Source organism: Acinonyx jubatus, chromosome D2 (genome assembly GCF_027475565.1).
Source record: "Acinonyx jubatus isolate Ajub_Pintada_27869175 chromosome D2, VMU_Ajub_asm_v1.0, whole genome shotgun sequence".
NCBI lineage: Eukaryota > Metazoa > Chordata > Mammalia > Carnivora > Felidae > Acinonyx > Acinonyx jubatus.
Window position 1 is genome coordinate 85,579,199 of NC_069393.1, and position 27,474 is coordinate 85,606,672.

The 27,474-nt window shown below is 58.8% G+C and overlaps 1 protein-coding gene across 2 annotated transcripts in view; it reads left to right on the plus strand.

Annotated features, from left to right (window-relative positions):
* Positions 1 to 27,474, plus strand: part of KNDC1 (kinase non-catalytic C-lobe domain containing 1) — a 65,618-nt gene that overhangs the window by 28,567 nt on the left and 9,577 nt on the right. The window contains exons 10-26 of one of the 2 annotated variants that reach the window (XM_027063464.2): positions 5,928 to 6,086; positions 7,989 to 8,066; positions 8,648 to 8,741; positions 9,238 to 9,400; positions 9,478 to 10,166; positions 10,502 to 10,646; positions 11,632 to 11,729; positions 12,577 to 12,965; positions 17,208 to 17,237; positions 21,518 to 21,611; positions 21,715 to 21,812; positions 22,279 to 22,499; positions 24,550 to 24,663; positions 25,730 to 25,877; positions 25,994 to 26,173; positions 26,705 to 26,911; positions 27,349 to 27,431. In XM_027063464.2, coding sequence (XP_026919265.1) covers positions 5,928 to 6,086; positions 7,989 to 8,066; positions 8,648 to 8,741; positions 9,238 to 9,400; positions 9,478 to 10,166; positions 10,502 to 10,646; positions 11,632 to 11,729; positions 12,577 to 12,965; positions 17,208 to 17,237; positions 21,518 to 21,611; positions 21,715 to 21,812; positions 22,279 to 22,499; positions 24,550 to 24,663; positions 25,730 to 25,877; positions 25,994 to 26,173; positions 26,705 to 26,911; positions 27,349 to 27,431 — 2,990 coding nt within the window. Of the gene's footprint in view, positions 1 to 5,927; positions 6,087 to 7,988; positions 8,067 to 8,647; positions 8,742 to 9,237; positions 9,401 to 9,477; positions 10,167 to 10,501; positions 10,647 to 11,631; positions 11,730 to 12,576; positions 12,966 to 13,797; positions 16,241 to 17,207; positions 17,238 to 21,517; positions 21,612 to 21,714; positions 21,813 to 22,278; positions 22,500 to 24,549; positions 24,664 to 25,729; positions 25,878 to 25,993; positions 26,174 to 26,704; positions 26,912 to 27,348; positions 27,432 to 27,474 lie in introns of those variants that run through there. The other variant, XM_027063466.2, reaches the window with a different exon arrangement.

Consider the following 27,474-nt stretch of genomic DNA (forward strand, 5'->3'; position numbering starts at 1 on the left):
CCCACCCCTCCCGGCCAGAGGTGTGACACCGGAGGCCCAACGGGGAGCCAGGATTCCCACCCCCTCCAGCAGCAAAGAGGAGCCCCCTCCTCAGGTGTCAGTTGAGGCCAAATACAGAACCTGGACTGTGCCCCCAGCTGGCAATAACAAGATGGTGTCTCCTTTTCCAGACAGTGCTGTCAGAGAAAGTCAGGTAGAACAAGTTAAATAAGATCTAGAGGCTTACAACATGAAAATGTCCAGGTTTCAACCAAAAGTCACTTGCCACACCAAGAACCAGGGAGATTCAAACCTAATGAAAAAAGACAATCAACAGATGCCAATGTTGACACTGTGGGACACAGCCAAAGCAGGGCTAAGAGGGAAATTCGTAACACTAATTGCATATGTGAGAAAAGAGGTAAACGCTCAAGTCAGTAATCTAAGCTCCTCAAGAACCTAGAAGAAGAGCAACACAGACCCAGAACAGAGGAAGGAAGTCATGAAGACGAGAGCAGAAATCAATGAAAATGGAATAACAATAGAGAAAACAGTGAAGTGAAGAGGTGGTTCTTGGTAAAGACCAACAAAATGTGAAGACTTGCAGCAAAACTGACAACAATAAAAAGAAGACACAAATTACTAATATCAGGAATGACACAGAGGATTCCCCAACAAACCCTTCAGGCATCAAAAGAATAATGGAATACCACAGATAAGTCTACACACATAAATTCAACAACTTAGATGAAATGGGCCAGTTCTTCAGAAATACACTACCACAATGCATTCGATATGAAATAGATCTTTGAACAGCCCTTGACTATTGAGGAAATTGAATTTGTACTTTTAAAGTTCTCAAAAAATAAATCTTTGGGCCCAGCAGTTTCATGGGGGAGTTCTACTCAATGTTTAAAGATAAATTACTACCATTTCTACACAATCTTTTCCAGAAAAGAAAAGAGAAAACACTTCCCAATATATCTAATTAAGCTAATATATATACTGTCAATGTAGATAGATAGATGATAGATAGATAGATAGATAGATAGATAGATAGATAGATAGACAGACAGATAGAGGCATCTGTACACACACACAGCAACATCTCTCATGAACATAAAGGCAAAAATCCTTAACAAAATATGCAGCTAGAATTCAGCAATATATAAAAACTATGCACCATGACAAAGTTGGGGGGAGGGAGGTATTCTAGGGATAAAGGGCTGGTTTGGTATTTGAAAATCAATTAGTCCAACATATTAACCAGCTAAAAAAAGAAAAATCCCATAATCACATTAATTGATGCAGAAAAACCATTTGGCAAAATTCAACACCCATTCATAATAACAACAACAAAAACCTGAGAAAAATACAAGTAGAAGAAACTTTCTCAGCTTAATAAAAAGCATCTACACACACATGCACGCGCACACACACACACCCTATAGATAACATCATACTCAATGGGGAAAGACTAAATGCTTTCCCCACGACTGGGAACAAAGCAAGGATGTCCACTCTCACTGCTCCTACTCAACATACTGCTGGAAGCGGTAGCCACTACAATAATAAAAAATTAAAAAAAAGCATGTAGGAAGCATAAAGGCCAGGAAGAAGAAATACTACCATTCGCAGAAGACCTGTCTATGTGGAAAATTCCAAGGAAACTCACGGAATCTACCAAAGGACTCCTAGAATTAATAAGTGAGTTCTGATATAAGATAAACGTTCAAAAATAAGTTGTATATCTATATATTAGCAATGAACATGCAGACTCCAAAATTAAAAATACAGTGCATGCTCTCAGCACTAGCACCATCTCAGAAACCTCCAGGCCATGAACCAAGTGGAGGAAGAAGTAAATGCACAGGCTGAAGCATAAAAGAAGAACGATGAGGCAGAAGTTCAAGTAAACCACTAACTTGTGCACCCGTGGAAGCTACGGGAGGGGAAACAAGGAAAGCCAGAGGCCAGGGACCCTGGCACAATTATTGGGCTGCACACCTACTTTCTAGATCTTGTTTCAGAAACAAATTGATCTAGAAACACCCATCGTCATCTGATCGCAACAACCACCTTTGAGAGACCCACCTTGCTCATACAAAAACAGTCCTTTTGGTCCTCTGCCCTGGACCTGTGATTTTCAGGACTAATCCTGTACTCAGAATGTAACATGTGTACAATAAATCATTTCTTCTATTGTCCTAGCTGAAATATGCATATAAATATAAATTTAATTAAGATACAAAATTTATGTAAATGTACAATCACTCAAAAATTGAAATACTTACATGTAATCTAACCAAGCACACACAGGACTGAATGCTGAACGCTACAAAATGCTGACGAAAGAAATCCAAGAAAATCTCTGGGATGGAGAGCCAGGCAGAGATCTTTTATCCTTGACACCAGAAGCAGTATCCTTACATTTTTCACAAAAGGAAAAGTGGGCAAAATGAACTTCATCAAAATTAAAAACTGACCAAGTGGGATTTATTCCATGCCTGAAAGGCTGACTCAACAATGGAAAATCAGTTAATTTAACACATCACATCAATGGGCTAAAGAAGAAAATTTGTATTTGTGTCAATAGACGCTAAGCTATTGATGAAATTCACTACACATTCAGGATGCAAGCTCTCAGCAACCTAGGAATGGAGGGAAACTTCCTCAACTTGATAAAGAACATCTACTAAAACCTACAGCTCACATAATTAATGGTGAGGAAACTAGATGCTTCCCCCCTAAGATTGGGGAAAACTCAAGAATGTCATTCTCACCACTCCTATTCAACATCATACTGGGATTCCTAGCTAATGGAGTAAGACAAGAAAAGAAAATGTGTACAGATTGAGAAGGAAGAAATAAAACTGTCTTTGTTCACAAGTGACATGATTGCCTATTTAGAAAATCCCAAAGAATCAACAAAAACCTCCTGGAACTAATAAACAATTTTTTAAGTTTATTTATTTATTTATATTGACAGAGCGAGAGGCAGGGGAGAATCTTAAACAGGCTCTGCACTGACAGATGCAGGGCTTGAACCCACAAACCATGAGATCACGACCTGAGCCAAAACGGAGTGTTGGACGCTTAACTGACTAAGACCCCCCAGGCACCCCAATGAGCAACTATAGCAAGGTTTCGGGATAGCAGGTTAATATGCAAAAGTCGGTTGCTTTACTGTTTACCACCAGTGCACAACTGGATTTTGGAATTACAAACACAGTGCAATCTACATTCATACCAAAAAAAATTACTTATATATAAATCTAACAAAATATGTATAACATCTATACGGAAAACGGCAAAACCCTAATGGAAGAAAAGCCTACACAGAGAGACATTCCATATTCATGGATAGGAATATTCAATACTGTTAAGATATCAGTTCTTCCAAATCTGATGTATAAATCAAGTGCAATTTCAATCAAAATTCCAGCAAGGTACTCAGGGATATCAACAATCTGATTTTAAAGTATGTATGGAGAGATAAAAGACCCAGAACAGCCAGCAAATATTGAGGGAGAAGAAGAAAGTCAGAAAACTGACAATACCCAATTTTAAAACTTACCGTAGAGCAATAATGGTCGAGCCAGGGTGGTGTTGGCAAAAGAACAGACAAATAAATGGAACAGAATAGAGGGCCCAGAAATAGACACACACAAATAGAGTCAACTGGTCTTTAACAAAGGAGCAAAGGCAATTCAGTGGAGAAATGACAGTCTCTTTAACAAATGGCGCTGGGACAACTGGAAGTCCGCGTGCAAAAAAAAAAAAAAAAAAAAAGAATCTAGACAGAGACCTTGCACCTTTCACAAACATTAACTCAAAATGGATCACAGGTGCAAAACCATAAAACCCCTAGAAAATAACGGAGAAATCTGGCAACAACTTCTGGGCGCAACACAAAATCATGATCCACGAAAGAGAAAATTGATGTTAGACTTCAGTAAAATTTCAAACTTCTGCTCCACAAAAGATATTATTGAGAGTGAAAAGACAAGCCAGGGACCGGTAGAAAATATTTGCAAAGCACACACAAAGAGCTCTTAAAACTCAGCAATAAAAAAGCAAACAACCCGCTTAAAAGTGGGCCCAAGGTCTGTGCAGACCCTCACGGAAGAAGACAGCGTGTGGTTAAGGAGCATGTGGAAGATGTTCGACCTCCTGTGGCACCTGGGATTGCAAAACAGGAGGCGGCCCCTGGGCCCCGGCTGGAATGGCGACAACCCAACACCGACCACACGCGTGCCGGCCAGAATGTGGGGCCGCGCGCGGGGGCTCTCGCTCATCGTGGTGGGCACAGCCCTTCGGGAGACAGCTCGGCAGATTCTTTGACCACCCTGCAGCCCAGAAACTGCCTTCCCGGGTGCTTATCCTGGAGAAACGAAACGTCTGCACAGAATCACGCACATGAACGACCACGGCAGCTGTACTCAGAATAGCCCCAAACTGGAAACAACCCGGGTGTCTGTCTGGGGCGAATGGTAAAACTGGCTGTGGTCCGTCCACACCATGGATTGCTACCCAGCAGTCAGAGGAACGGGGTATTGATAAGGCAGCAACCTGGAAGGATCTCCACTTAATTAAAAGCCAATCCCAAAAGGTCACATAGTGTGTAATTCCATTTATGTGAAATGGCACAATTAAAGAAACAGAGAACAGATGAGTAGTTGCCAGGGATTAAGTACACGCGGCTGAGGGCTGTTGCCCTGCCTCATGCAGGAAGCGCTCTGTACCTTGATCATGTGGATGCCTCGTCCTGGCTGCATTGCAGCTTTGCAAGATGTTACTATCATGCAGAACTGGTCCGGGGTACACAGTCTCTCTGGACTGTTTCTTACAACTGTATGTGAATCCATAATTATCTCAAAATTAGAGGTTTAGCTTTTTAAAAACGTTCATAAGTATCTACAGCTGATAATTTCATTCGTGCGTGACTGTCGTGCACAGTGGCCTGTGCTCCTGGCGGTGGGAGCACTCCTGGAGGGCACCGCTGGCACTGCCCCTGCCCCCGTGCACTGGCACCACTTGAGCAGCTTGAAGGTGGCCTCGTGGGAGCGTCCACACTGGGGAGATCGGCACACGCGATCTGGTCAGCTGCATAGACTTAACGAGGGCACGGAGGAAACGTTAACGATGCAACTGAACGCAGAGGTGCTCCGCGCCTGCCGTGACCCTCCAGAACTGCTGGTGGCGGGACAGCGGCCGGCTTACAGCAGCAAAGCTCGCACCGGGCCTTCCTCGGGTCGCTCTCATCCCGCCGGTTGAGTTAAATGAAAACGAAGCCGGCACGCCTGTCGGGCCACCTGTGTGACTTCCGGTACAAGAGCTGGAAAATCAGTGCCCACGTCCCGTGACACTCCTTGGCTCTCTGCAGCTGACAAAAAAGAGTATCACACCTTACCCTCTTTTTTAAACTGGGTGCTTCCCATCATTTGCATCAGGAACGTTTAGAGTAAACTGATGTGTGTAGACATGGGTATTTTTTTTAACGTTTATTTACTTTTGAGAGAGTCCGGACTTAACCGCCTGAGCCACCCAGGTGCCCGAGGAAGGTGCTGTTGCTCAGAGAACCTGCTGCTAAATAGCAGCACACTGCTGGTTTGGGGGGCTCCTGGCCTCTGAACCCCGAGCCGCGGCCTCCAGCTGCCCGAGGACAGAGGAAGGTGGGAAGGTCCCACGGAGGCCTCAGGTCTTGGCTGCTCACACCTGAGGGTGATGACCCGGGAGTACTTGGTAAGCACGCAGGTTCCCAGGCCAGTCCCCGCTCCCCCAGGGATCTGACTCAGGGTCTGGCGGACCTCCAAGCTCCGAGGAGGTGCGAACCGGGGGCGCGGATCAGAGCCACCGTCCTGCTGGCGCCCCCGGGTGCCCTTGGGGGACCCCCGGGTGGGGACGTGCTGCTGAGCAAGGCTGGCCTTTCCCTCCCCCGCCCCCAGGCTTCCGTGTACTGTGTGGCTGCGGTCCTGTGGACAGCAGCCAAGTTCAGTGTTCCCCGAGACCACAAGCTGGCCCTGCCTCGCAGGCTCAAGACCCTCCTCTTGGACATGGCTAGACGCAGCGCCCAGGAGCGGCCGTGTGCGGCAGAGGCCATCAAGGTAAGCACACTGCGGTCGGGACCCCGGCTCACAGTCCAGGGCCTGAGCGATGGCCGACAGGGGACCCAGGTTCTTGTTTCCAGGAAGAGTAGGCCCTGGACAGACGGCCATGGGTTTCATTTGCGAATAGGCGGTAGATGATGTCTGCTGCTCACCCCCGGACCACCCCATTGTCTCCGTGGGTTCGCCAGGCCAGGGTGGGTGGGGAACGTCCTGGGGCCAGCCCAACCCCTGCCCTCATGCCCTGCCAGACGGGACAGAGGCTTCTCCCCAACAACCGACTTCCCACAGCTCCTCTGAGGGTCTCTCGGCCTCCCCTCTGGTCTCTCCAGACTGGGCGGGGGCCTGATGGGGCCGGATCCTGACCCTCCCGACAGTGCCCGCGTCTGCCAGCAAGAGCTGGACGCCTGAGGGAGAACTGGGCCACTGTCTCAGTGACGGAGAGGCCACAGGAAGGCCACCCTGTGGAGGGAGAAGCCCTGTGCCGGCCTCCTCTGCCCCTGACTGCCCTGCTTCACCAAGTGAGGAGGAGCCCTGTGTCAAAGAGAGATACTCAGACATCAGCTACGATGCCCAGACACACTACCCAGCAGCCACAGACAGACAGACAGCCGGGGGACGGCCCGCAGGGGAAGGAGTTGTGCTCTACTCCAGATCTGCACGGAGGCGGCTGGAGGTTACAGGGAGAGTGGGGACACAAGAGGAAACTGCCCCGGGGCGGGTCAGCACCAGCACATGGACGCTGGGGGCCAGGACCCACCCTTCCTGACGGTCGAGCTTCGGGGGATCAGGCATAAACCCCTGAACAAGACCGTCCTGGGTCGCCAGAGTCACATTCGCCCCACAGGGGCAGAGGAGGGGTTCACAGCCGTGACCTTTGATAGTAATTGCTCTGAGGCAGGAGGGCATAGCCTCTGCCTGGCGTTGGCTCGAACAAACTGAGGTTCTCCAGGCAGGCGCCCGAAGGGGTCGGGGCCGTCCCTGACTTCGGCCGCCCCAAGCCGCGCTCTGGCTGGCCGGCCTCTGTGCAGGGCTTGGTTGGGGTTCCCGCCAGCACTTAGGAAATGATATAGGTGTTCGCGGGGAGGGAAGGTGCTTACACGGTAGCTTAAAAAAGAATCTTTATCTTTCTTCATCTTCACTGTCGATACCGTCCATGACCCCAGATGAAAAGTAGACGTTCTCATCAGTGACATTCTTTCCCCAAATATCAGAATGTTTGAGCTTGTAGAGTCGGTTCCCAGGGGTCAGCTGCATTTTCAGGGTCCACCCCCCATCCCAAAACGTTTCTTCTTGTGCACGCACAGGCGGGGCACACGCACAGACGCGGGGACAGACAGCTGGCTTCAAACCTGCCTGGGCCCCATCCACATTTGTCCTGCAAGCAGCCACTGCCTTGTTGTCAAGGTCACCGAGGACTCGGGCCTGCCTGGGTCAAATTGCAGTTAATTGGAAATGTCTACAGAAGTTTTCTCTTGCCTGTTTTTTTAGGTTGCAGTTTTGGGGTTTGCTGTCTGTGCATGTGGGAGCTGACTGGTCTGCCCCTAACTCCTCTGTGGGTCTGTAGCATCACCTGTTCTTGAAGTCTTTAGAGGGACAGGCTGGAAAGGTCATGTGTCATTGTGCCCTCCTCTCCGGCACTGAGGCAGCCCCTCAGCAAGGGGTGGGGGGCACTTCTGTTCAGCCTTTATTCCTTCTACGTGGGGCTGCAGAATTTCATCCCCGGCTGCCCGAGACTGGGGTCTGCTTCCTGTACACGAAGCCCCCAGGCCCTCCTCCCTGCCGCTGTGCACTCTCTCAAGGGCTCCTGCCCAAGGCGTGCTCCCCTCTATGTTTGGAGTGACGTGGGCCCGGCCTGCGGCCTCCCAGATGCCGGACACGGGGCTGGGCTCCTTCTTTCAGATATGCAGCACTTACCTCCTTCAGCGAGGCATGGACAGCAGGAAGATTTTAGCCCACCTGAGGGCGTCCACCTGCAAGGTAAGATGGTGCCCTGCAGAGTGTATGTGAAGCCCCCTCAGTTCTGTGCTGGGGCCCGGGCCCTGGGGAGACGAGGATGCTTGTTCTTGCTGTTTACTGTGCAGGTGGAGGGCGAGTTTAGGAAGGGGCGGGGCATACCCCACAGTGACCCTCAGGCACAGGTGGCTGTCAGCCTCCTGGGCCTGCGGACCCGGCGGGCCCCGTGGATGGCAGACAGGCACACACACTCCCCCGCAGCGACGGTGCCCTAGAACCCTACCCACACTTTGTTGAATTAGGAAGCAAGCGCCCCCAAGGCTCCCATTGGAAAGAGAAGCAAACCAGGGCGCACCCGGCTGGCTCAGTCGGGGGAGGAGGGGACTCTTGATCTCAGGGTTGTGCGTTTGAGCCCCACACTGGGTGTAGACATAACTGAAAAATAAAATCTGAAAAATAAATAGAGAGAGAAGCAAGTCCAGTGTGTGAGCCAGTGCCAGCTCAGAGCTCCGCTGAAAAGTCGGGGAGCGCTCCACGGCATCCACTCGGGACCGCCGGGCCCCTGGACTCACCTTGACTGGGGCCATCCTGTTCTTCTGCCTCAGGTTGACCAGGAGGAGGAGACCATCGGCCTCCAGAACGCTCTTTCGGTGGTGGAGCTGAACCCCAGTGCGATGCCGCCTCCCGGGCCCAGCTCAGGTGAGCCGCCAGGGCCTGGCCCTTCCTGCCCCCAACGCCACGGCTACCCCCGCTGCTGACCCCCCAGCCCTGAGCGGACACCCACAGGCAGCCACCACGGGGCCCCAGAGCAGGGTGTCCAGGACCTCCTGGCAGCCTGGCTGTCCACCTCTGGTCTGACGGCCCTGTCACGCTCCTGTGTCCACATCCACGTGCCGCTGCCCAGCTCCCGTCCTGCCCCGTCTTCCCCCCAGCCTGCCTGTCATGTCTGGGTGGTAACCCCCATCCTGCAGCACAAAGAAGACCCCCTCCTCCCGTCCGTGGCCTTCTCCGTGGCTCCCAGCTCCGCCAGCCTTGACCCCGGCCACCTCAGGCCTGTCAAAGTCCCCTTGGAGCCCCGCGGCGGGGAGGGGTGCAGCACCCGCGGGGGCGGGGAGGAGCCAGCGCACCTTATGGCAGAGGTGGGAGCTGCTCCAGGGCATCTCGGGGCCCGCACTCACGCGGAGTCTGTCCCCAGGCTTTGTTCAGGTCGGAGGGGACAGCAGGCTGGTGGCAGTGCAGGGGCCCGTGCCCACTCAACCCTCCTGCTGCGAAGCGGCCGCCTCCCTGCCGGCCGCCTTCACCTCGGCAGCCACACACTTCAAGCCCATTGTACTGGCACCAGATGCAGGTGACGCCAGGTGAGCAACCCCACCCCGGAGCTGGTGGGGTCCCCGAGCCCTTCCTCAGTGCTCTCTCCTTCTCTCTGCGCTCTCAGGGACCGGGAGGGCGCTGCGAAGCAGGCTCCCGAGACCCATGGAGCAGCCCCCAGCCAGCAGATTCCTGACCAGCTGGTACCGGGTGCCGGACCACAGGGAGCAGCCCCAGAGCCTCTCAGAGAGTCCGTGCCGAGAGACACGGGCCAGGGGAACCCCTGCACCCCTCCCCCTGCCCCGGCCAGCCCGCCGGAGGAGGCTTCACCAGCGATGCCCGCATCTTCTACGGCTGTCCCACCCCTGAAGGCACAGGTGCCCCCCACGGAGCAAGGGCCAGACCCAGTAGCCCTGCCTGGAGCCTCTTCCGAGGGCCTCAGGCCTCGGCCCCCAGGGTCCAGTGCAGCCCGCCACGACCTGGGTCACCCAGCCAAGCCGCCCAGGAGCAAGGCCACTGAGGGCCCAGGCCAGGAGCCGGGGGGTCCCCCGTCAGCCCCGAGGGACCCCTCCCTGGCCAAGGCGAGTCCAGACAGCCCCAAGGGCACCTCGGTCCCAGAGCAGGATGACCAGGCCCCAGACAGTCACCGTGAGCGGCCCCTGCCAGCAGACCGCAAGCTCTGTCCGCCCAGTGTGGACGCCTCACCCCTCCCGAAGAGGACGGCCTGTCCGTCGCTGCAGGAGGCCATGCGCCTCATCCAGGAGGAGTTTGCCTTTGACGGCTACTTGGACAACGGGCTGGAGGCTCTGATCATGGGTATCACGGGGGGGACCACAGGGCTCCCTGGAGCAGCCCCAGGACCAGGGAGAGGCCATGGGGGGACGCAGTACACTGTAGGGGGCCCGTGTGAAGGGGGAACTGGGGTCGTCACAAAGAGGGGGCCCCCCACTCATCCATCTGCACCAAGAGCTCAGGGGGCAGAGCTGAGCCCCCCAGGATTCGGCCGGCAGCAGAGTCTTAGGCAGGAAGAGGGACTTAGAGCCCTGGCGCCCCCGCGCGGCCCCCTGCCAGCTCCTTCCGCCCTGGAGAGCGGGGAGCACAGAAGGTGCTCTCCCACGTGGTAACTGGCCGCTGTCATTTTGCAAACCCAGGGGAATACATTTACGCCCTGAAAGACCTCACCTACGCCACGTTCTGTGGGGCCATTTCGGAGAAGTTCTGTGACCTGTACTGGGGGGAACAGTTGCTGCACAATCTCTTCCACGTGGTGAACGGGAGGGCATCGCCCCCGGAGAAGTGAGTCCCCCACCCTGGGGCCCTGTTCCGCCTCCTCTAAGCCCTGGGCTGCCTTCCCTGCGTCCCCTCCCACCCCCCTGGGCTCCAGCTCCCCGCCCTCGCCAGACTCGGCTGTCCACCCGGGTCCCCCTTGCCGGGCTCCTATGGGCAGGGAGAGAGAGTGTGGGAGGCACAGCCCCTGCTCAGGTACCGGCCCGAGGAGGCGGAGTGACCCGGGGCCCGGAGGGGAGGACGCCCCCCAGGGAACGGGTCAGAGCTGGATGACAGCAGGTGGATGGAGACCGTCCCTGTGCTGTCCCCCCGCCCCCCGCCCCTTCAGAGACTGCCCTGCTGCTCTTCTGCCGGGGCTGGCCCACCCCCTCCTGGAGGACTGTCCACAGCGATGTGGGGGGTGCCTGGAGAGGCCCGATGCCCCGACACCCAGTCCCTGAGCCCCAGGCACACCCACAGCCCTCCCCGCCCCCGTCCCCGTGACTACACCAGGCAGTGGGAGCCGCGGGACCGCCCTGCGGTGTTCACTGCCCGCCCCGTGCAGACAGGTCAACACCGCTGAACACCCCAAATCGGTGCCTGCCCCCCCCCGGGTCCCAACACTCACAGGCCCGCAGGCAGCCAACGCCCCTCATTCTCACAGCACTGACCTCCAGAAAGCCCTGTGCCAATTATTTGGGCCCCTTAATTGTTCTGGAAGGAGGGTGCTCTGTGACAGCCTGTGGCCCGCAGTCAGGGTGTCCTCGGGAAGCTGGGTGGGGCCTCTGCTAAGTGGTGTGTGTTGGGCGGGGGGGGGGGGGTGAAGGGGGAGGGCCAGGTCACCGGTGGGCCCCCACCGCAGCCCAGGTGTGTTTACGTGGGGTGAGCTCTGGGGGCTTCTGCACATCCGCCCAGAGACTCCTGCTGGAAAGCAGTTCAGGGAAGCTGTGGCGTCGTGGGGGGCCGACGGGCCGGGCCACAGGGGCGTCTGAAGCATCCTTCCCTCTGATGGCAGCGCTTCAGAGGAGGCCGTGTCACAGCCCCAGGGTGACGGGACTAGCGCTCCAAGTGGCTGCTCACTGTCCAGCAAAAGGCCATCGTTGCACGGGGCGGGTAAGACATGGGCTCCATCGGGGCAAGAACTCTCCATGGTGGGGTCCACGTTGACTCTCTTGGCGTGGCTGGGTAATTCCAGGAGAGGCTTCCCTTTGCCCCCGGGTACCCCAGTGTCCTCTCAAAGGCACCCAGAGCAGGGCTTGCCAGCTGGGGACCTTGTGCCAGGAAGGGGGGCTCTCCCACGCCCGCAGGTGGGTGGCACACAGGAGCCCAGTGCACTGGGGGCCGGGGGGTCACATTCTGCTTCCTGGAATCGCTGGCCAGCAGCCTAGTGATGGGACAAATCTTTGCTTCTTTCCTGGAAACGTGCCAGTTAAAGAGTCTGAGGGTTATTTTCCTGGATTGTTAGCACAGGCTGCAGGATGCCGGAAATCTGTGTAATTTCACGGATACCGTGGGAGTGGGGCATGGCTGTAGGAGTCAGGCTGCGTGACTGTGATCACATGTATCATGGCCATCAGAGCGGGTGGCGAGCACAGGCACCTCACCCCACCCTTCTCCATGTGCGCACTCCAGGAAGTTTGAGAGCAAAGTGAGGGCGCCCACCGGGCCCCCAGCGCCCTGCTGGCCCTCCGTCCAGTCTGGTTCCTCCTCATCTACACACAAGCAGCTCACGACCCAGGGGTCTCCTCCCCCACCCCGGGACAGCCCGTGTTGGGAGGGGATCTGAGGGATCCTCCTGGGAGGCAGGACCCCTGCCCTGAACCCTCAGAACCCTCTTCAGGGGGGCACCCTGCCATCTCGAGGGGCTCGTCTGAGCGCAGTCAGCTTCTCTGTAAAGAGTTGGTGATGGACCCTGCCACTCGAGCTGCATTTTCGAGGGTGGCCATCCTCTCCTGTGCAGGGAAGGAGAAACCGGCCACCGCTCGCATCAGCCGAGCCCCCTGCCCGCCCCCACCACTGTCCGACGTGGACGCAGACGAGCTCTCACGGGGTAACTTTGAGGTGGGATTCCGGCCTCAGAAGTCTGTCAAAGCCGAGCGGGAACAGCAGCCGGAAGCCGGAGAGCACGGGCAGCAGGGTGGGGGCCCCGAGGCAGTGGCCCGGCTGCCCCGGCCCAAGGACGGCGGCCTGGCCGTGAACCCCGGCCCGGCGGACCTCCAGAGCTGCAGCCCCGGCTGGTGCAGTGCCTTCTACGAGGCCGACTGCTTCGGCGCTGACGTCTACAGCTACGTGCAGGAGTTGGCAAGGCAGAAAGCCGGTGGGGCCATGGATGCCGACGCCCAGAGCCCGGTGAGTCCTGGGCCGCTGCCCGGTGCTGGGGGAGGGGGTGCAAGTCCCGCATGGCGGCAGGTAGTGGGGCATGGTGTGCACAGAGCCCCTCCCCGTGCCCCATTCCATGGCCCCCGCCCGCCACCAGCGCCCCCCTCTGGTCCGGGCACCCCCTCCACATCTGGGGTAGGAAATGGCTTCTGTCTCTTTGTGAGCTGGGCAAGTGGTCCACGCGTGGCGGGAGAGGACCTCGTGAGGGCGACCACAGTGGGGTTCGGGCCGTGTCTCTGGCGGGCCAGGCAGGTGCAGCTCCCTCCCCCCCAGGCAGCCTCCCGCCCCTTGGGCAGCGCACCCACCGCGATGAGAAAAGTGCCGTAGACGCCTTGCCCGTGGCAGTCCATTCAGGCCGGCCCCGGGCTCCATCTGGCCCGGCCTGAGCTTCCCTTGTGAGCAGCCCACCCCTCCCCCCGCGCTATCCTGGTCAGGGCAGCCCAGGCTCCTCCCGAGTCAGCAGGGTGACAGGAGGGCACAAACCGGAGAGTGGCCAGGCCAGGCCAGTCCTTAGGTGAGGGCAGCGCCCCAGAGATCAGGACCCGAGGTTCCCCATAACCAGCCGCTCTGACCTGGGCTGTAGCCTCCCCCTGGGACCAGGGGCTCCCCCGGAGGCACACAAGGTGCGACCCCCCCCTCCCCCCACCAGCAGAGCAGACGGGAAGGAACCGTCAGTGCTCAAGCATCCTGCCCTGGCGCCTCTACCCGCCCCTGCTTGACTCACCTCCTCTGGCCTCCAAGCACAAGCCCCAGAAACGTTGCGTCGCCCCGGCCCTCACAGCACCATCTGAACCTTTCCCAGGTGTTTTCGCCTTGTTGGCCTCCGGCCACTGCCTCAACTTGGCTGCACTGCTCAGCCCTGCGCTAGACAGAGGACGGGCCCTGCCTGGTCCTGGCGCACGTGTGGACGGCGGCCGTGCCCTGTGGAGCCGTGCCGTTCCTCCCGGCGTCGCGCCGCAGGCCCTGCATGTGCCGCCTCAGGCAACAGACTCGGAGGCCTGGCCTCGCGCGCTGGGGGCCTCCCGTGGGGACCCAGTGCGCAGGGTGGCCCCCATGTAGGGCGCCCTCCTCTGGGACCACGCGGAAGCTTCACGCCACTGTGTTGGAGTCCAGTGCCGCGGGCAGAGAGGACAGCTCCCAGGCCCTACGGTCCCCTTCCTTCCACTGGGGGGCCTGCAGACCTCGCTCGCACTTCCTTTCCTGTAACGTGTATTTGCCCTCGGAGCTGCTGGATGTTCTCGCCCCGGCAGCCCTGGTTCTGCACCCACGGGGGCCTTTCCCAGAAATAGAAAGTGAACAGACTACAAGGGGCAGAAGGTGCCAGCACGACTGTGGGCCACATCAGACTCCCGGTCATGGGAAACGGAGGGTACGCGGCTTGCACAGGTGGTGAGAAAACAGAGCGGGCACCAGCGACGGGGTCACGGCTCATGACACCCCAAGACGAGCATAGGCCTCGTCACCAAGAGTGGAACAGCTTCCCCTGACGCAGGATCCTGAGCGTCCCAATGCTCGTCCCCATGAGAAGAACCCACAGACCGTGAGCGCTGGGAGGCGGTGAGGAACAAACACGCTTCACGGAACACTCACGCGTGCACACTTCCCAGCTGTGTTGCTGATAGGGCCCAGAAGCAGCAGTGAGCACACTGTCCTCCAGTCAGAGGGACCAGGGCTCCGGGGGGAAGTCACCGACCCCGGGACGTGTGAAGATGAGCTGGGGCATCTCGTGCCAGAAAGTAAGGAGATGACGAAACAAGACGGGAGACGTCCAAAGTCAGAGGAAGCAGCTACAGAGCTCCGGTGCCCGGAGTGGCAGCAGTCTGAGAAACTAAAGGAACCACGCGGGTCTGTTTTCTGGCTCAAAGTGGCGCGTACCCACACGTCCGCACTGAGACAGGTGGCTGACCCAAAAGGAGAGCAATGACCCGACGGTGCTTCTGGAAGAAATTGAAAACCCACCCTTAAGTTCACGTGGAATCTCAAGGAAGCTCAAACAGCCAAAACGATCGCGACAAAGAAGAACAAAAGTGGAGGATTCGCACCTCTGGTTTCAGAACTTGTCACAAAGCTGCCACCGTCCCCACCGTGTGGTCTCGGCACAGAACAGACGCACAGGCCCATGGGGCAGGATGGGGAGCCCGAAACAAGTCCCCGCCGACGCGAGTGCTGACAGGCCGCCAGGCCCGGCCAGTGGGCAGAGGGCAGAGGGCAGTCCGCACAGCAAACGGCGCTGGGAAGACAGGTGTCCAGCTGCACAAAGGAGCGATCGGGCCTGGACCATACGGCACTTTCAAAAATTAGCCAGAACACCGGAGACCGAAGCACAAGAGCTAAAACCCATGGAGGAACACAGGGGAGGAGCTTGGTGACACTGGATTTGGAAATGATTTCTTGGACACGACACCAAGATCGCAGGCAACAGAAGTAAAAATAGATTCACTGGACGTGATCAAGATGAAAACCTGCGCATCAGAGGACGCCACCAACAGACCGGGGAAAACAGTTACGAATCCCACGCCTGAGAAAGGCTCGGGCTCCAGAGTACGTGGGGAACACAGAGGACTCTGCAAGCACTGAACAACAGACGACGGACTTGCACAGACATCGCTCCGAAGAAAACACACAAATAGCCAAGCTCACGAGAAGGTTGCCCAGCGTCGTGAGTCGTGAGGGAAAAGCGAATCAAAACCACAGCGAGGCACCACCTCACACACAGTAGGGTGGCCGGTACCAGAATTTGGAAAAGAAAGAAAAGAACACGTGTTGGGAAGATGAGAAGCTGGAACCCTTGCGCACGGCTGGCGGGAACGTAAAATGACGCTGCCGCCGCAAAAAACGCTGGCGATCCCTCCAAAACCTAAGCACAGAATTATCAGTGGGTCAGCAGCCCCACGTCTGTGCACCCGGAACAGCCGAAGGCAGGGTCTCGAGGGGACGCGTGCGCTCGGTGTTCCCAGGAGCCAGCAGGTGCGAGCCGCCCAAGTGTCCATCAGCGGATGAGCGGATAAAGAAGATGTACGATATGCGCACAGTGGGACATCCCCCAGCCTCGCGGGAGGGAGACACCTGTCACGCGCGGAGGAGCCCCAAGGGCATGATGCCCAGTGACAGAAGCCAGAGACAAAAGGACAGGCCCGGTGTGACTCCACCCTCGCAAGGTCCCCGGAGCCATCACGTTCACAGTCACAGAGAGAGGACAGTGGGCGCCAGGGACAGGGGAGGGGACAGGGACCTGATGTCTGATGGGGGACAGACCTTCCAGGATGGGACAGTCCTGGGGATGGGGAGGGTGAGCACACTGGATGCCACGGAACAGCTCGATGAAAATTTGTTAAAATGGTAACTTTTATGTTATGTTTATTTTGTCACAAAAAAATTTCTAAATAAAAATTTTAAAATTAGTTGAGAAAAAAAGGGGAGCGACGACCATTGGTCCCGGGGACCTGAACTGACACCTGCAGATGTCACCATAGGTGAAGCTCTGAGTGACAGAGAAGACACGGGCAGCATCCCTGGGGAGCCCCCTTCGCCCGCCCCTCAAGCCCAACCCACCACCGTCCCACCACCCTGGCCACAGCGGGACCGCGACCCAAAAGCCCCACTGACCCGGGGGACAAGGGTGGCAGCCAGGGCAGCTCGCAGTGCCCACACCGACTCCCCCAACAGCTGTGGGGATGGGGGGATGAGAAGTCCAGCTGTGCCACCTGTGTCGGAGGTCACCTTCTGCGGTCACAAGTCATGTCCTCTGACATCACAGGTCACGCCTGCTGGGCGGCTATGGACCGGCTGCCCTGTTTCCAGCCCCTTGAACTCAGGGCCACAGAGGGTGGCTCTCACCTGTGCGAGTGCCTGGCCCAGGCTGACGGGGCCCTGTCCTCAATTCTGTGTTGTCTTCGGGGTGGTGGCCCCTTGCAGGGAGATGCACCCCCTGGCGAGCGTGGGTGACCCATGCACCGTGCACAGACTGTTCTTGAAAGTGGGCTCAGAGACGTGCTCAGCCCAGGAGGCTGCTGGCGCCCGCGTCCGTTCTTATCCGGACCATGACCCTGTGGTGGGGACGAGGCTCCCCGGGCCTGCCACCACTGAGAGTGGGGCCCGGTCCCGTGGTCCTCAGCGGGCGGCTCCCGCGGGGGACGGTCTGCAGGAAGCAGGCAGTTTGAGGGAAGCTGTGGAGTGACGTGTTTTCCCTTCTGTTCCTGCTCTCCCGGGAAGGCGTCTCTGCTGGAACCCGAATGCCGCCAGGTGAGTTTCCTGTGCCCTTGTCTGCATCGTGGGTGGGCTGGATCAGGCCGCCGGTTTCACGTTTCTCTCTGAGAACCACCGTGTCTGTTTCAAAACAGGAGCCCCAGACAAACTCGAAGGGTATAAAACAACCATTAGACACACTTCCACATTTGCTGCCCAAACAGAGCGAGTGTGCAACAGGTCAGGCGTTGGGGTGGGGGGGTCAACCAGAGGGCATCATGTTCCCTCCATCCGTCCCTGACCGCACAGCAGCACCTGCACACCCAGTGCGTGCCGACTGGCGCCCCAGCACGTGCCGCGAGTGGGGGCCGGGAGCCGGCCTTCCGCGTGGCCGCAGCATCTCCGAGGCGGCACACGCAGCGCGGAGGTCCTCTGTTGCCCTTCGCCTGCTGTTAAAACGGGCTTTGCTTTCAGTGCTGAGGTGAATGGTGCTGATCTCGGTTCATCCTGTTATGCCCAGAATTCGTGATCCCCAAAGACCACCAGGGAGCCGAGTCCGATGCAAAAGCAAAGAGCCTTTATTCGAGCTAGCTCGAGCTCAATCCCCTACCTGCACCGACGCAGGGGTGAGATGCCGGGGGAGAGAGAGCGAGTTTCAAAAGCACAAAGGTTTTATAGGGGTCTAGGGGCAGTTGGTGAGGTAATGGCTGTGGCCTCAGCCGATTGGCTGGGGAAGGGTAGGAGTCCTGTTACGCAGGTGGCCGGGCGTGTTTTGATCGGGAAGTTTGAACGGGTGAGCGGGAGGTTACTCAAGGGGAGGAGGCGTGGTCTGAGGTTTCTGTGATTTTCCCGGAAAGGGGCCATGTCGGGGACATAGTCACTCAAGGTGGAGGACACAGAACAAGATGGAGTCGGCCGGCGTAGGTCTGCTCTTTCAATCCCTCTTTTCTCTCTTTGCCTACAAGTTCTGGCTTTTCCATCTTCCTTCCGACTGTGGTTCTGTCTCCTTCCCAGCACTGGCCAGCTTTCAGGCCTGTGTAAATCAAGGGCCATGGTGTGTGATGAAAAAAACCCTCACTTGGGTTCGGCCAGGGGAAACGCCTAACCTCGAATGATCCTGGGTGTTTTATTTAGACGCAGCCAGTCCGGCTCAGCCCGTGGTCCAGGACGCCTTCTGCTTCTGCCAAGTGTGGCCATGGCCGTGCTGCCCGGCTCCCATGTTTCTTCTCCATCATCCCGTTCTGTGTGAATTTTAATTCACATAGATTTAGTTTAAAATCAGTCAAAATGGTCCTTTCCAAAGAACCAGTCTGTGGTTCAGTAGCGTGAGAGGTGTTACTGACAAACTTCACACCCAACCTTAAAACCTGAGGTTGCCGAGACGCTCACCTGGGACGAGACCGCGTGAACCCCGTTCTGGCAGGTGTGTGACCCATCGGCCCCAGTGCCCACAAACCCGCTCCAGGAGAAGGGGTCTTATCAGCATCTGGACAAGCGTGCAAGGGGGCGACAGGGCTGGACAGGGCCTCATGCAGGGTGGCCTCAGAGGGTGCTCTCCCCATGGCTGTTCTGAGCCACGCAAAAGGAGGGGAGCCCTGGAACACGGGACCGAGGCCATCCTTCCCCTCTCCGGCAGGGGCCACTGCATCATCAGAAAGCCAAGGTCACAGAGAAGCATTCATGGAGGGCAGAGACACTCAGGTCCCTACACCCAGAAGGCAGAGGAGGAGTCCTCCGTGAACACAGTTCTGCGGGGCCACCCGCATTTGCCGCTGTGTGGAGATTTATGCCATCTGACGGGACTGCCGTCAACGATGAAATGTTCCAGATCTGCACCATCCATCAGGGCAGCCACCAGCCATGTGTGGCTAACGGAGCGCTTGAGGTGTGGCCCACGTGACCGAGGAATTGACATTTTCATACCACTGAAATAGAAGAGCTGCTACACACGGCCAGTGGCTCCCACGTCGGAGGCGCACTTCCGTCCTGCCCCCATGTACCCTGGGGGCCCGTTCTCCTCCGCACCCTGGCAGCTGGTGACCAGGGCCTCCAGCTGTCAAGTAGGGGAGGAAGATTTGGACCCGGGGCCACGTGGTGTCAAATCCCACGCTCTGCTCAAACACAGGCCCAGCCAAACGGTGCAACGGCAGCTTTGGGGCAGCTCGAGCTGCCCTCGGCAGGCTTCCTCCCCTGCCCTCGAGGGTCTCCCTCGAGGTCTAAATCGGCCTCCTCCCCATGCGTGACTCCTCCCCTGCCCTCGGCAGCTTGCACTCAGAGGCCATGGGGGATCTGATTTACCAACGGAGATGTGTCAGGGCCATGTGGTTGTGTTTGCACCACACTCCCCAACACCAGGCACGGCCCCTGCCCCCCAGCTGCCCTGGGCCTAGAGGCTCCTACCCTCTGCTGTGGCTGTTGCCACCCCGTTGTTATCGTAGCAGCGTGAAGAAGACAGCCATGTGAACCTCCTTTCAGTAAAACCACCAGAGAGAAGGGATTCAACTGTTTAAATTAAAATATCACCTGCATTTTTTATTTTACAAAATCATACAGAAATAAATGCTACCAATAAAGCAAAGTCCATAGTTGTAGTTAGATAAGATCAGGGGAAAGCTTGTTTGGGTTTGAGGTGATTAGATGTCCCGAAGTGAAAACCACAGTGTATTTGACTTTCAGATTAAGGGTCTTGTCAGTGTGGCCGCTTCAGGGCCCTGGGGCCACCTTGAACCCTGTTAACAGGAAGTTATTTCCCAGGGAGTCTGAGACCTCCCTGAGCCAACGCCTACCTTTCGCTGGTCCCCGGCCCTGGCCCTAGTCTGGTCCCTCACTGTACCCACCCACAGGAAAAGTAAACCCACAGCCCCAGCTGGAGACCCACGCTCAAGGCCAGCTCCCAGGGACCTGCCTGGCTTCCGGACCCCTCACTGCTCCACTGTCACATCCCTCCTCAGCCCTGGGCTTGGCCAGGTGGGGGCAGTGGGCCAGGCTGTATCTGTCAGCTCCCTCCTTGAAGGGAGGGGCCACATTTGGATTCTGGTCCTTTCCAACATTCCCTGCCCTGAGCGGGCCTGCCCTGGGGCCTTTCCTGCCCCCTCTGGGTAAGAGAAGAACCCAGACTGTCTGCCCTGGAGGACAGAGCCAGGGATACTGCCCCTCCGAGCGAGCACCCTTGTGGACTCTCCCAGGAGGATGCGCCTCCCTGAAGATGCAAATTCTCCTGGAGGGAGCTGGGGCCTCTGTCGCTGGGCTCCCTGGTGGGCAGTGACACGTGACCCAGCGGAACTTCCGCTGGCACTGCGGCCCTCTGGACGGTCCGCAGGCGGCAGCGTCCACACTTCCAGGCCACTGTCCCCACGCAGGGGTGGCCGAGGGCCCGCGGCAGGAACTGGGGCCAGTCGCCCCGAGTCTGTGGCAGGGACTCCGTGCTGGGGTCCCCTGGACAGCAGGGCCGAGGTGCGGGGTCGCATGGGGGTCCTGCAGGGACCTCCCCGGGCCGCAAGTGCCCCCCCTCCGGCCCCTCCCAGGACCAGGAAGGCGGTAGGCATGCGCCAGGCGCCCTCCCAACCGGCCGGAAGTAGTATCTGGAGAACCCTCCAGAAGAACAGACCCTCCGTGGGCCAGGGCAGGTGTCAGGGGTGGAGCCAAGGCCAGGAGGCAGGGCCTGGGTTGCAAAGGGATAGGGCGAGGCCCAAGCTGTGGACCCTGTCCGCCAACCCCCTCCTCTGCGGGCATCCTGGGGGCTGCTGGGGACCTGGCGGTCTGTAATTTTCTTTAAGTGGCTCAGTGGAATCCCTGTCTCTCATTGGCTGGGTTATGGCAGTCCCGCCTTAGTTGGGCTCTGGCAGTCTCTCATTGGCTAGGCCATGACTACCTCTCACTGGCTGGGCTGTTGCCAGGACAGGAGGAAACCTTCCTTCCTCCTGCGGGGTGGTGAAGTGTATCCACCTGCAAGGTCCTTGCTGGGTCTTTACTTCACCGGGCCGTGGGCTGAGAGCTCCCTTGCTGGCCTCCCCCCGCTGTTTCAGCGCGGTTTCCCTTCACATTTCCTAGTGTCCTTGCACTAGGCCTTGCACAAGGCCTCACCTCCCAGCTCGCGGGCACAGATAGTCCTTCTGTGGCTGTTTGACAGCTTTCCTCCCAAGAACTTCCACATGATTCACATGTGTGTCCCTGCATGCTAACGTGTTTTCCGTGTGTGCATCTTGTGTAGGCCTTGCTGAGCAGTTGCTTTCGAGACAACAGACGGAAAGCCTGTTGTGAGCAGAGCCTGGGCCGCCAGCACCTCCTGCAGAGGGAGGAGGGCGGTCGCCTGGGCTCACGGGCTCTTTCCTCACTAGGAGCTGGAGCAGCAGCTCATGATAGAGAAAAGAAACTACCGGAAGACTCTGAAGTTCTACCAGAAGCTCTTACAGAAAGAGAAGCGAAACAAAGGTAGTGTTGCGTGTCCACATGCCAGAGCACAGAGTTGGACAAAGGGCTCCCCCCGCCCCGGGAGCTCAGGGGACCACTTTGTGCCACCTCTGCCTGCCCCCAGGTTCCGAGGTGAAGACCATGCTGTCCAAACTGAAAGGGCAGCTGGAAGAAATGAAGTGCAAGGTGCAGTTCCTTGGACTGGTCAAGAAGTATCTGCAGGCAAGTCCCCCTGCGTCTCTGCCCCTCCCACCCCTGCCTCCCATCCCTGTCCCTCCCATATCTGCCCCCTCCCATCCCTGCCTCCTCCCATCTCTCCCCCCATCTCTGCCCCTCCCACCCCTGCCCCTCCCATCTCTGCCCTCCCATCTCTCCCTCATCTCGGCCCCTCCCACCCCTGCCCCCTCCCATCTCTGCCCCTCCCACCCCTGCCCTTCCCATCCCTGTCCCTCCCATATCTGCCCCCTCCCGTCCCTGCCCCTCCCATCTTTCCCCTTTCCTCAAGAGGCCTTCATGCTCTTGTGGATACCCGGGAAATCAGTCCCTGGGAAAAAAAAAAAAAATCATGAAAACGTGCCGCGATTTTTGAGAAGCCACAGCCATGCAGAGTGACTCAGCACCCATGTCCTGCAAGCACCCGGTGGCAGCAGGTCTACCAGAGGCAGCTAGCTCCCCACCCCGCACACAGGTCATGTACGCCGAGCGGTGGGGCCTGGAGCCCTGCGCCCTTCCCGTGATCGTGAACATCTCGGCGGCCCACTGCGACACGCTGGATTTCAGCCCCCTGGACGAGTCCTCGTCCCTCATCTTCTACAACGTCAGCAAGCACCCGCGCGGCGGCAGGCAGAGGAAGGCCCGCGTCCTGCAGGCCGGCACGCCCCTGGGGCTCATGGCCTACCTCTACTCCAGGTGCAGCCCCCGGCCCCTGGGGGGGTGGGGGGGACTGTGGGCTCCCCTGGGCCCCTGCGTGCCTTTTGGAAGCAGGAGGGAGATGGAAACAAAGAAACAGGCCCCCAGAAGGCGAATGAGGTGAAAGTCTTTGCCTCATCGGAGATGGGTTGGCACTTCTTTTGATTTAGGAAATTTTGAATCAGAACTTTAAGCTGCCTCGTGTCAGCTGCCGCTTGCCTCCTTTGCCGGGCTCTCGGCTGGACGTGCACCTGTAGACCTGGGCGTCTGGGTCTCAGCTGTGCCGGGGCAGGAGCCTCAGAAGAGAGACAGGGGATGTGGGATGCACAGTTAACAGCCCAGGGGACTTCTGAATTTAAACACACACGGGAGCCTCAGAGACCTGCCTGGATTCCATCCGCTTTGCCGGGTCAAAACACCCCTTAATTAATCGTGTGGCTTCCCAGGGACTGCCAGTGTGGTTGGTCCCAGCCACTCATTGAACTATTTCTGCAGCTGCCGCCTCTCGGCAGAGCCCTGCACTGGTGCCTCAGACACCCTGACTGATCCGTGCACAGGGGCGCGTTCACCCTGCAGCATGGAGGACCAGTCCACTCACACCCAGGCTCGCAGGGATCCCCGGGCCGCCCCCTGGCCCCTCCTCCCTTGTGCCCGCCCCGTCCATCGGCACAGCCACGTGTCCCCCTGGTACAGGCACAGGGCCTCCTGGCAGGTTCCCTTGACCCGATGGCCCGGCCCACGCCACGGGGGCCAGCAGGTCAGGGCTGGGTACAGACTACCTGCCCAGACAATGGTGGAGGCCTCCCCCGGTTCTGGCTTTGGGGGGCCCGTGACACACTTGGGGGCTCCCGGGGCCCTCTTTGAGCTGAAGGCTGTGGTGGTCCCAGAACTGATAGTCAGGTGTCAGCAGGGGACACTGGGGGCTGTCAGGGGACGAGGGAAGTACCCTGAGAGCAGAGGCGTCCTGGGCCTCCCGGGATGGCAGCCTCTTCCCGTGTTCTCCCGAGGTGGGCTGTACCCGACTGTGCTGGGAGACTTCCCCTGGCAGGGGTCCTCCGACCAGCCCTGACCACCCGCCCGATGAGGGCGGGCTGTGCAAACACAGGAGACGTGCATGTGTGCATGTGTGTGTGGGGTGTGTGTGTGCTTGGGGGGTGTGCATGTGTGTGTTGAGGGGTATTATGCGGCGTGCTGTGTATGTGCGTGCACAGCACCTCCAACAAGGGGAGAGCCCTTGCTCAGACCCCGTAGGCACCCCCTTCGTGGGGCAGGCTGGACCTGACCCCGGCCGCAGCACCCCCAGCTCCCAGGAGCCCCAGGGTGACCAGGTGGCTAGGCTCCCTCACCCTCCAGACACCAGGCCTCCACCCCGAAGCCCCTTCCAGGAGCCTTGCCAGGACCCCTGCACCTTTCTTTCTGGGACTCAGTCACTGACCTGCATGGTGTCGCCCGCCCTGGGGTTCCCTGGGGCACCCCTGCGGGCGGGGGACGCTCATTCCCTCACCTGCCTGGTTTTGCCCTGAAGAAACTGAGAACTTTGGGGCACAACGAGCAGCTCTCCTTCCTAATGTAGTGACTTCCAGTTTGGGGGCGGGGGTCACTGCCTGCGCACACGAGTCCCCCCAAACAGGTTCTAGAAGCAGATAGCGAGGGTGCCTGAAAACTCGACGTTAAAGAAGGTCCTCCCGCCAGAAATGGTTGGGAGTCCCCAGCGCTACCAATACCCGCACGACCTTTTACTTCTCCACGTGCTTCTCCTGGCAAGGGCCGCGCATACCTACGTGCTCACACACGCGGACACACGCGGAACTCACGCGCCTTCTCGCTCACGCACATTCACATGCGCTCTCTCTCACATCTACCTCAGAACTGCTAACGGGGGCTGGGGGGAGCCGGGCCCTCCCTCCCCGCTTACCTGAAGCACAGGTAAGGTCTCCTGGGAGGAGCGGCCTGCCCGGCCCGGGGTTGGGGACAGATGGAGCTAGGAGGCGGGCGGGCGGGGCCGAGCCTTGGCCTTGCCAGTGTTCTGAGCACCTCCTCTCCGCCCCAGCGACGCCTTCCTGGAGGGCTACGTGCAGCAGTTCCTGTACACCTTCCGCTACTTCTGCACACCCCACGACTTCCTGCACTTCCTGCTGGACCGCATCAACAGCACCCTGTCCAGGTACGGCCCGGCCCACGAGACGCCACACAGACGCACGGTGGACCCCGTGGCGCCTTGTCAATGGCTGTGAAGGGCCAGGGGGGCCCTGCCGACCCTGGCCAGGATGATGGCTGTGCCTGGCCGGAGAAGGCAGAGCAGGAGGGAGGGTGCGAGGGGACGAGGAGCCCGGAGAAGGGAGGGAGCAGCAGGAGGGGAGAGTGGCTGGGGCACCTGGGTGGCTCAGCCGGTTAAGTGTCAGACTCCGGCTCAGGTCCTGATCTCGCAGTTCTTGAGTTCGAGCTCTGTGCTCACGGCTCAGAGCCTGGAGCCTGCTTGGGATTCTGCGTCTCCCTGTCTCTCTGCCCCTCGCCCGCTCACGCTCTGTCTCTCTCTAAGATAAATAAACATTAAAAAAAAAAAAAAAAGGGTTTTTTTAAAGGAGGGGAGAGTGGCCAGAAGAGACCACCGATGCTAATGGAGGAGGCAGGGAGGGGATGGCCTGGGTGGGGGCACGGGGGGAGGGGGGTGCTGTCCTGCAGGCCCTCAGCCCTCCTCAGCAGCAGCACATAGGCAGCCCAGGACTGCAGTCAGTGAAGGGTGTATGGACTTGTTCTGGCCTGTTCTCTGACCTGGCCTGTCGTCACCACAGGCTCCCTGCGCCTGCCTGGCCCATCAGCCGTCACCTCCCTCCTTGGGGCGGGGACTCGCAGGGGAGACCTCCGTACCCCTTACTCCTGCACATGTGGAGCCAGGCCCCCACTCCGCCTCTCGTGGCGTGCGCTCACACCGTGTGCCAGACCCCTGGCATCTCAGCCCGAGCTGCAGGGGTGACAGGTGCCTCAGGACTGGCGCCAGGCAAGGCTGGCGGACAGGCAGCAGGCCCCTGTCCCGAGTCGCCGAGCCCGAGGCCCGGCTATGCGGCCACGGCCTCTCTCTTCTGTCCCCTGACACGGGCGAGATAGGGCTGAAACGCCCCTCGAAGGCAGAGCCACGTTCGGAGCCCACTCACACCCCCTTGCTGGGCAGTGCGTGACCCCCAACAGCGGACAGAGCCGGTAAAGCTTAGGTGTCTGCCGTCTGCCTCCAGGGCTCACCAGGACCCCACCTCGACCTTCACCAAGATCTACAAGCGAAGCTTCTGCCTCCTGCAGGCCTGGCTGGAAGACTGCTACACCGTGGACTTCACTCGGAACTCCGCGCTCCTGGGCAGGCTGGAGGACTTCCTCTCCTCCAAGGTGAGTGCGGCCAGAGCCGGCACCGGGGCAGCCCCCACACGCCCGTGGGCAGGACTCGGGGCGAGAGCCACCAGCCCTGTCTGGGCGACGAGTGACCACCCTGCGCTTCTGCCCAGATCCTGCCCCTGGACGGCTCTGCAGAGCACCTGCTGGGCCTCCTGGAGGTGGGCACTGACCGGCGGGCCGAGGGCACCTCACGTGGCACAGACCTGGAGGGCCCCAAGGAGGCGGAGGAGGACACCAGGCCTCTCAACGCCCTCTGTAAGAGGCTCTCGGAAGACGGCATCTCCCGGAAGGTGGGGGCCTTTCCCGGACTGGGGCGACGGGGGGGGGGGGGTCTCCTGGGGCAGAGGCAGCACAGCCCAGAGAACGCAGTGCACGCACGCATGCATACACACATTCACACACGCGCTTGTGCACTCACACGTGTGGACACACGTACAGACACACGTGCGGCCCTGTGAGGCTGGCACTTCCCGCCCATCCTCGCCCTGGACGAGGACAATGCAGGAGCCCCGGCCAGGTGCTCAGATGACCTCACATTCCTGACGAGTGGAACAAATCATTGCCAGGAAACGGCCTAGGACGGGGGCCGGGTCTGAAGGGACCTGCCCATAATATATGGGTACGGCGCCACACTTCTTCAGGGGGGGACCTGCTGAAATGACCAGGACAGGTGTCCCAGAGCGGTGGGTGGCAGAGATTGGCTCTGCGGCTCTCTCTCCCTGAGCAAGGGCCTGGAGCCCTCCTGGTCCTCCCCACCCCCACCCCCTCCCCTCCGGGCTCCTCCTCCCGCCCCTTTAGCACCTTCTGACCTCGCCCTGCAGAGCTTCCCCTGGAGGCTGTCCCGGGGCAACGGGCTGGCGCTGCCCCACCACAAAGAGCGCCAGTACACCATCGCGTCTGCCCTGCCCAAGCCCTGCTTCTTCGAGGACTTCTACGGCCCCTATGCCAAGGCCAATGAAAAGGGGCCCTACTTCCTGACGGAGTACAGCACCCACCAGCTCTTCTCCCAGCTGACGCTGCTGCAGCAGGTGACGGGGCCGGCCAGCCTGGCGCGGGGACGCCACGGGGAGGGACGCGGGGGCCCTCGCTGGCTCTATGGAGTTGCTGGGCGGACGTGCGGAGGGCAGTGAACTTGGCGGGCGGGGCTGCGCTCTGGAAAGGCCCGGACTCTGCTCCTACTCCCACCCCTCCCCCTGCCCACCGGCGCCCGCGTCCCTGACACTCCCGCCTCGCGAGCGCTAGAGGGCGCCCTGTGGGCCTCCTCCCTCCTGGAGCCCTGAGCCCCGCCCCCAGGTGTCCCGCCACCCTGGGCCCCAAGTCACTTGGCGGGTGAAGGTGGTGATGGTGACCCAATGATCCTACCTGCTGTCACCACGGCTGGGCAAAGAGGCCCCCAGAGATGCTGCCTTGTCCACGAGGCCCCTGGGAAAGGTGCCCTGAACATCTGCGTCCTTGTCTCCGACAGGAATTGTTTCAAAAGTGCCATCCCGTCCACTTCTTAAACTCCCGGGCCCTGGGCGTCATGGACAAAAGCGTGGCCATCCCCAAGTGAGTGTGCACCTGCGGGGCGTCACCCCAGAGCTCTGGGACA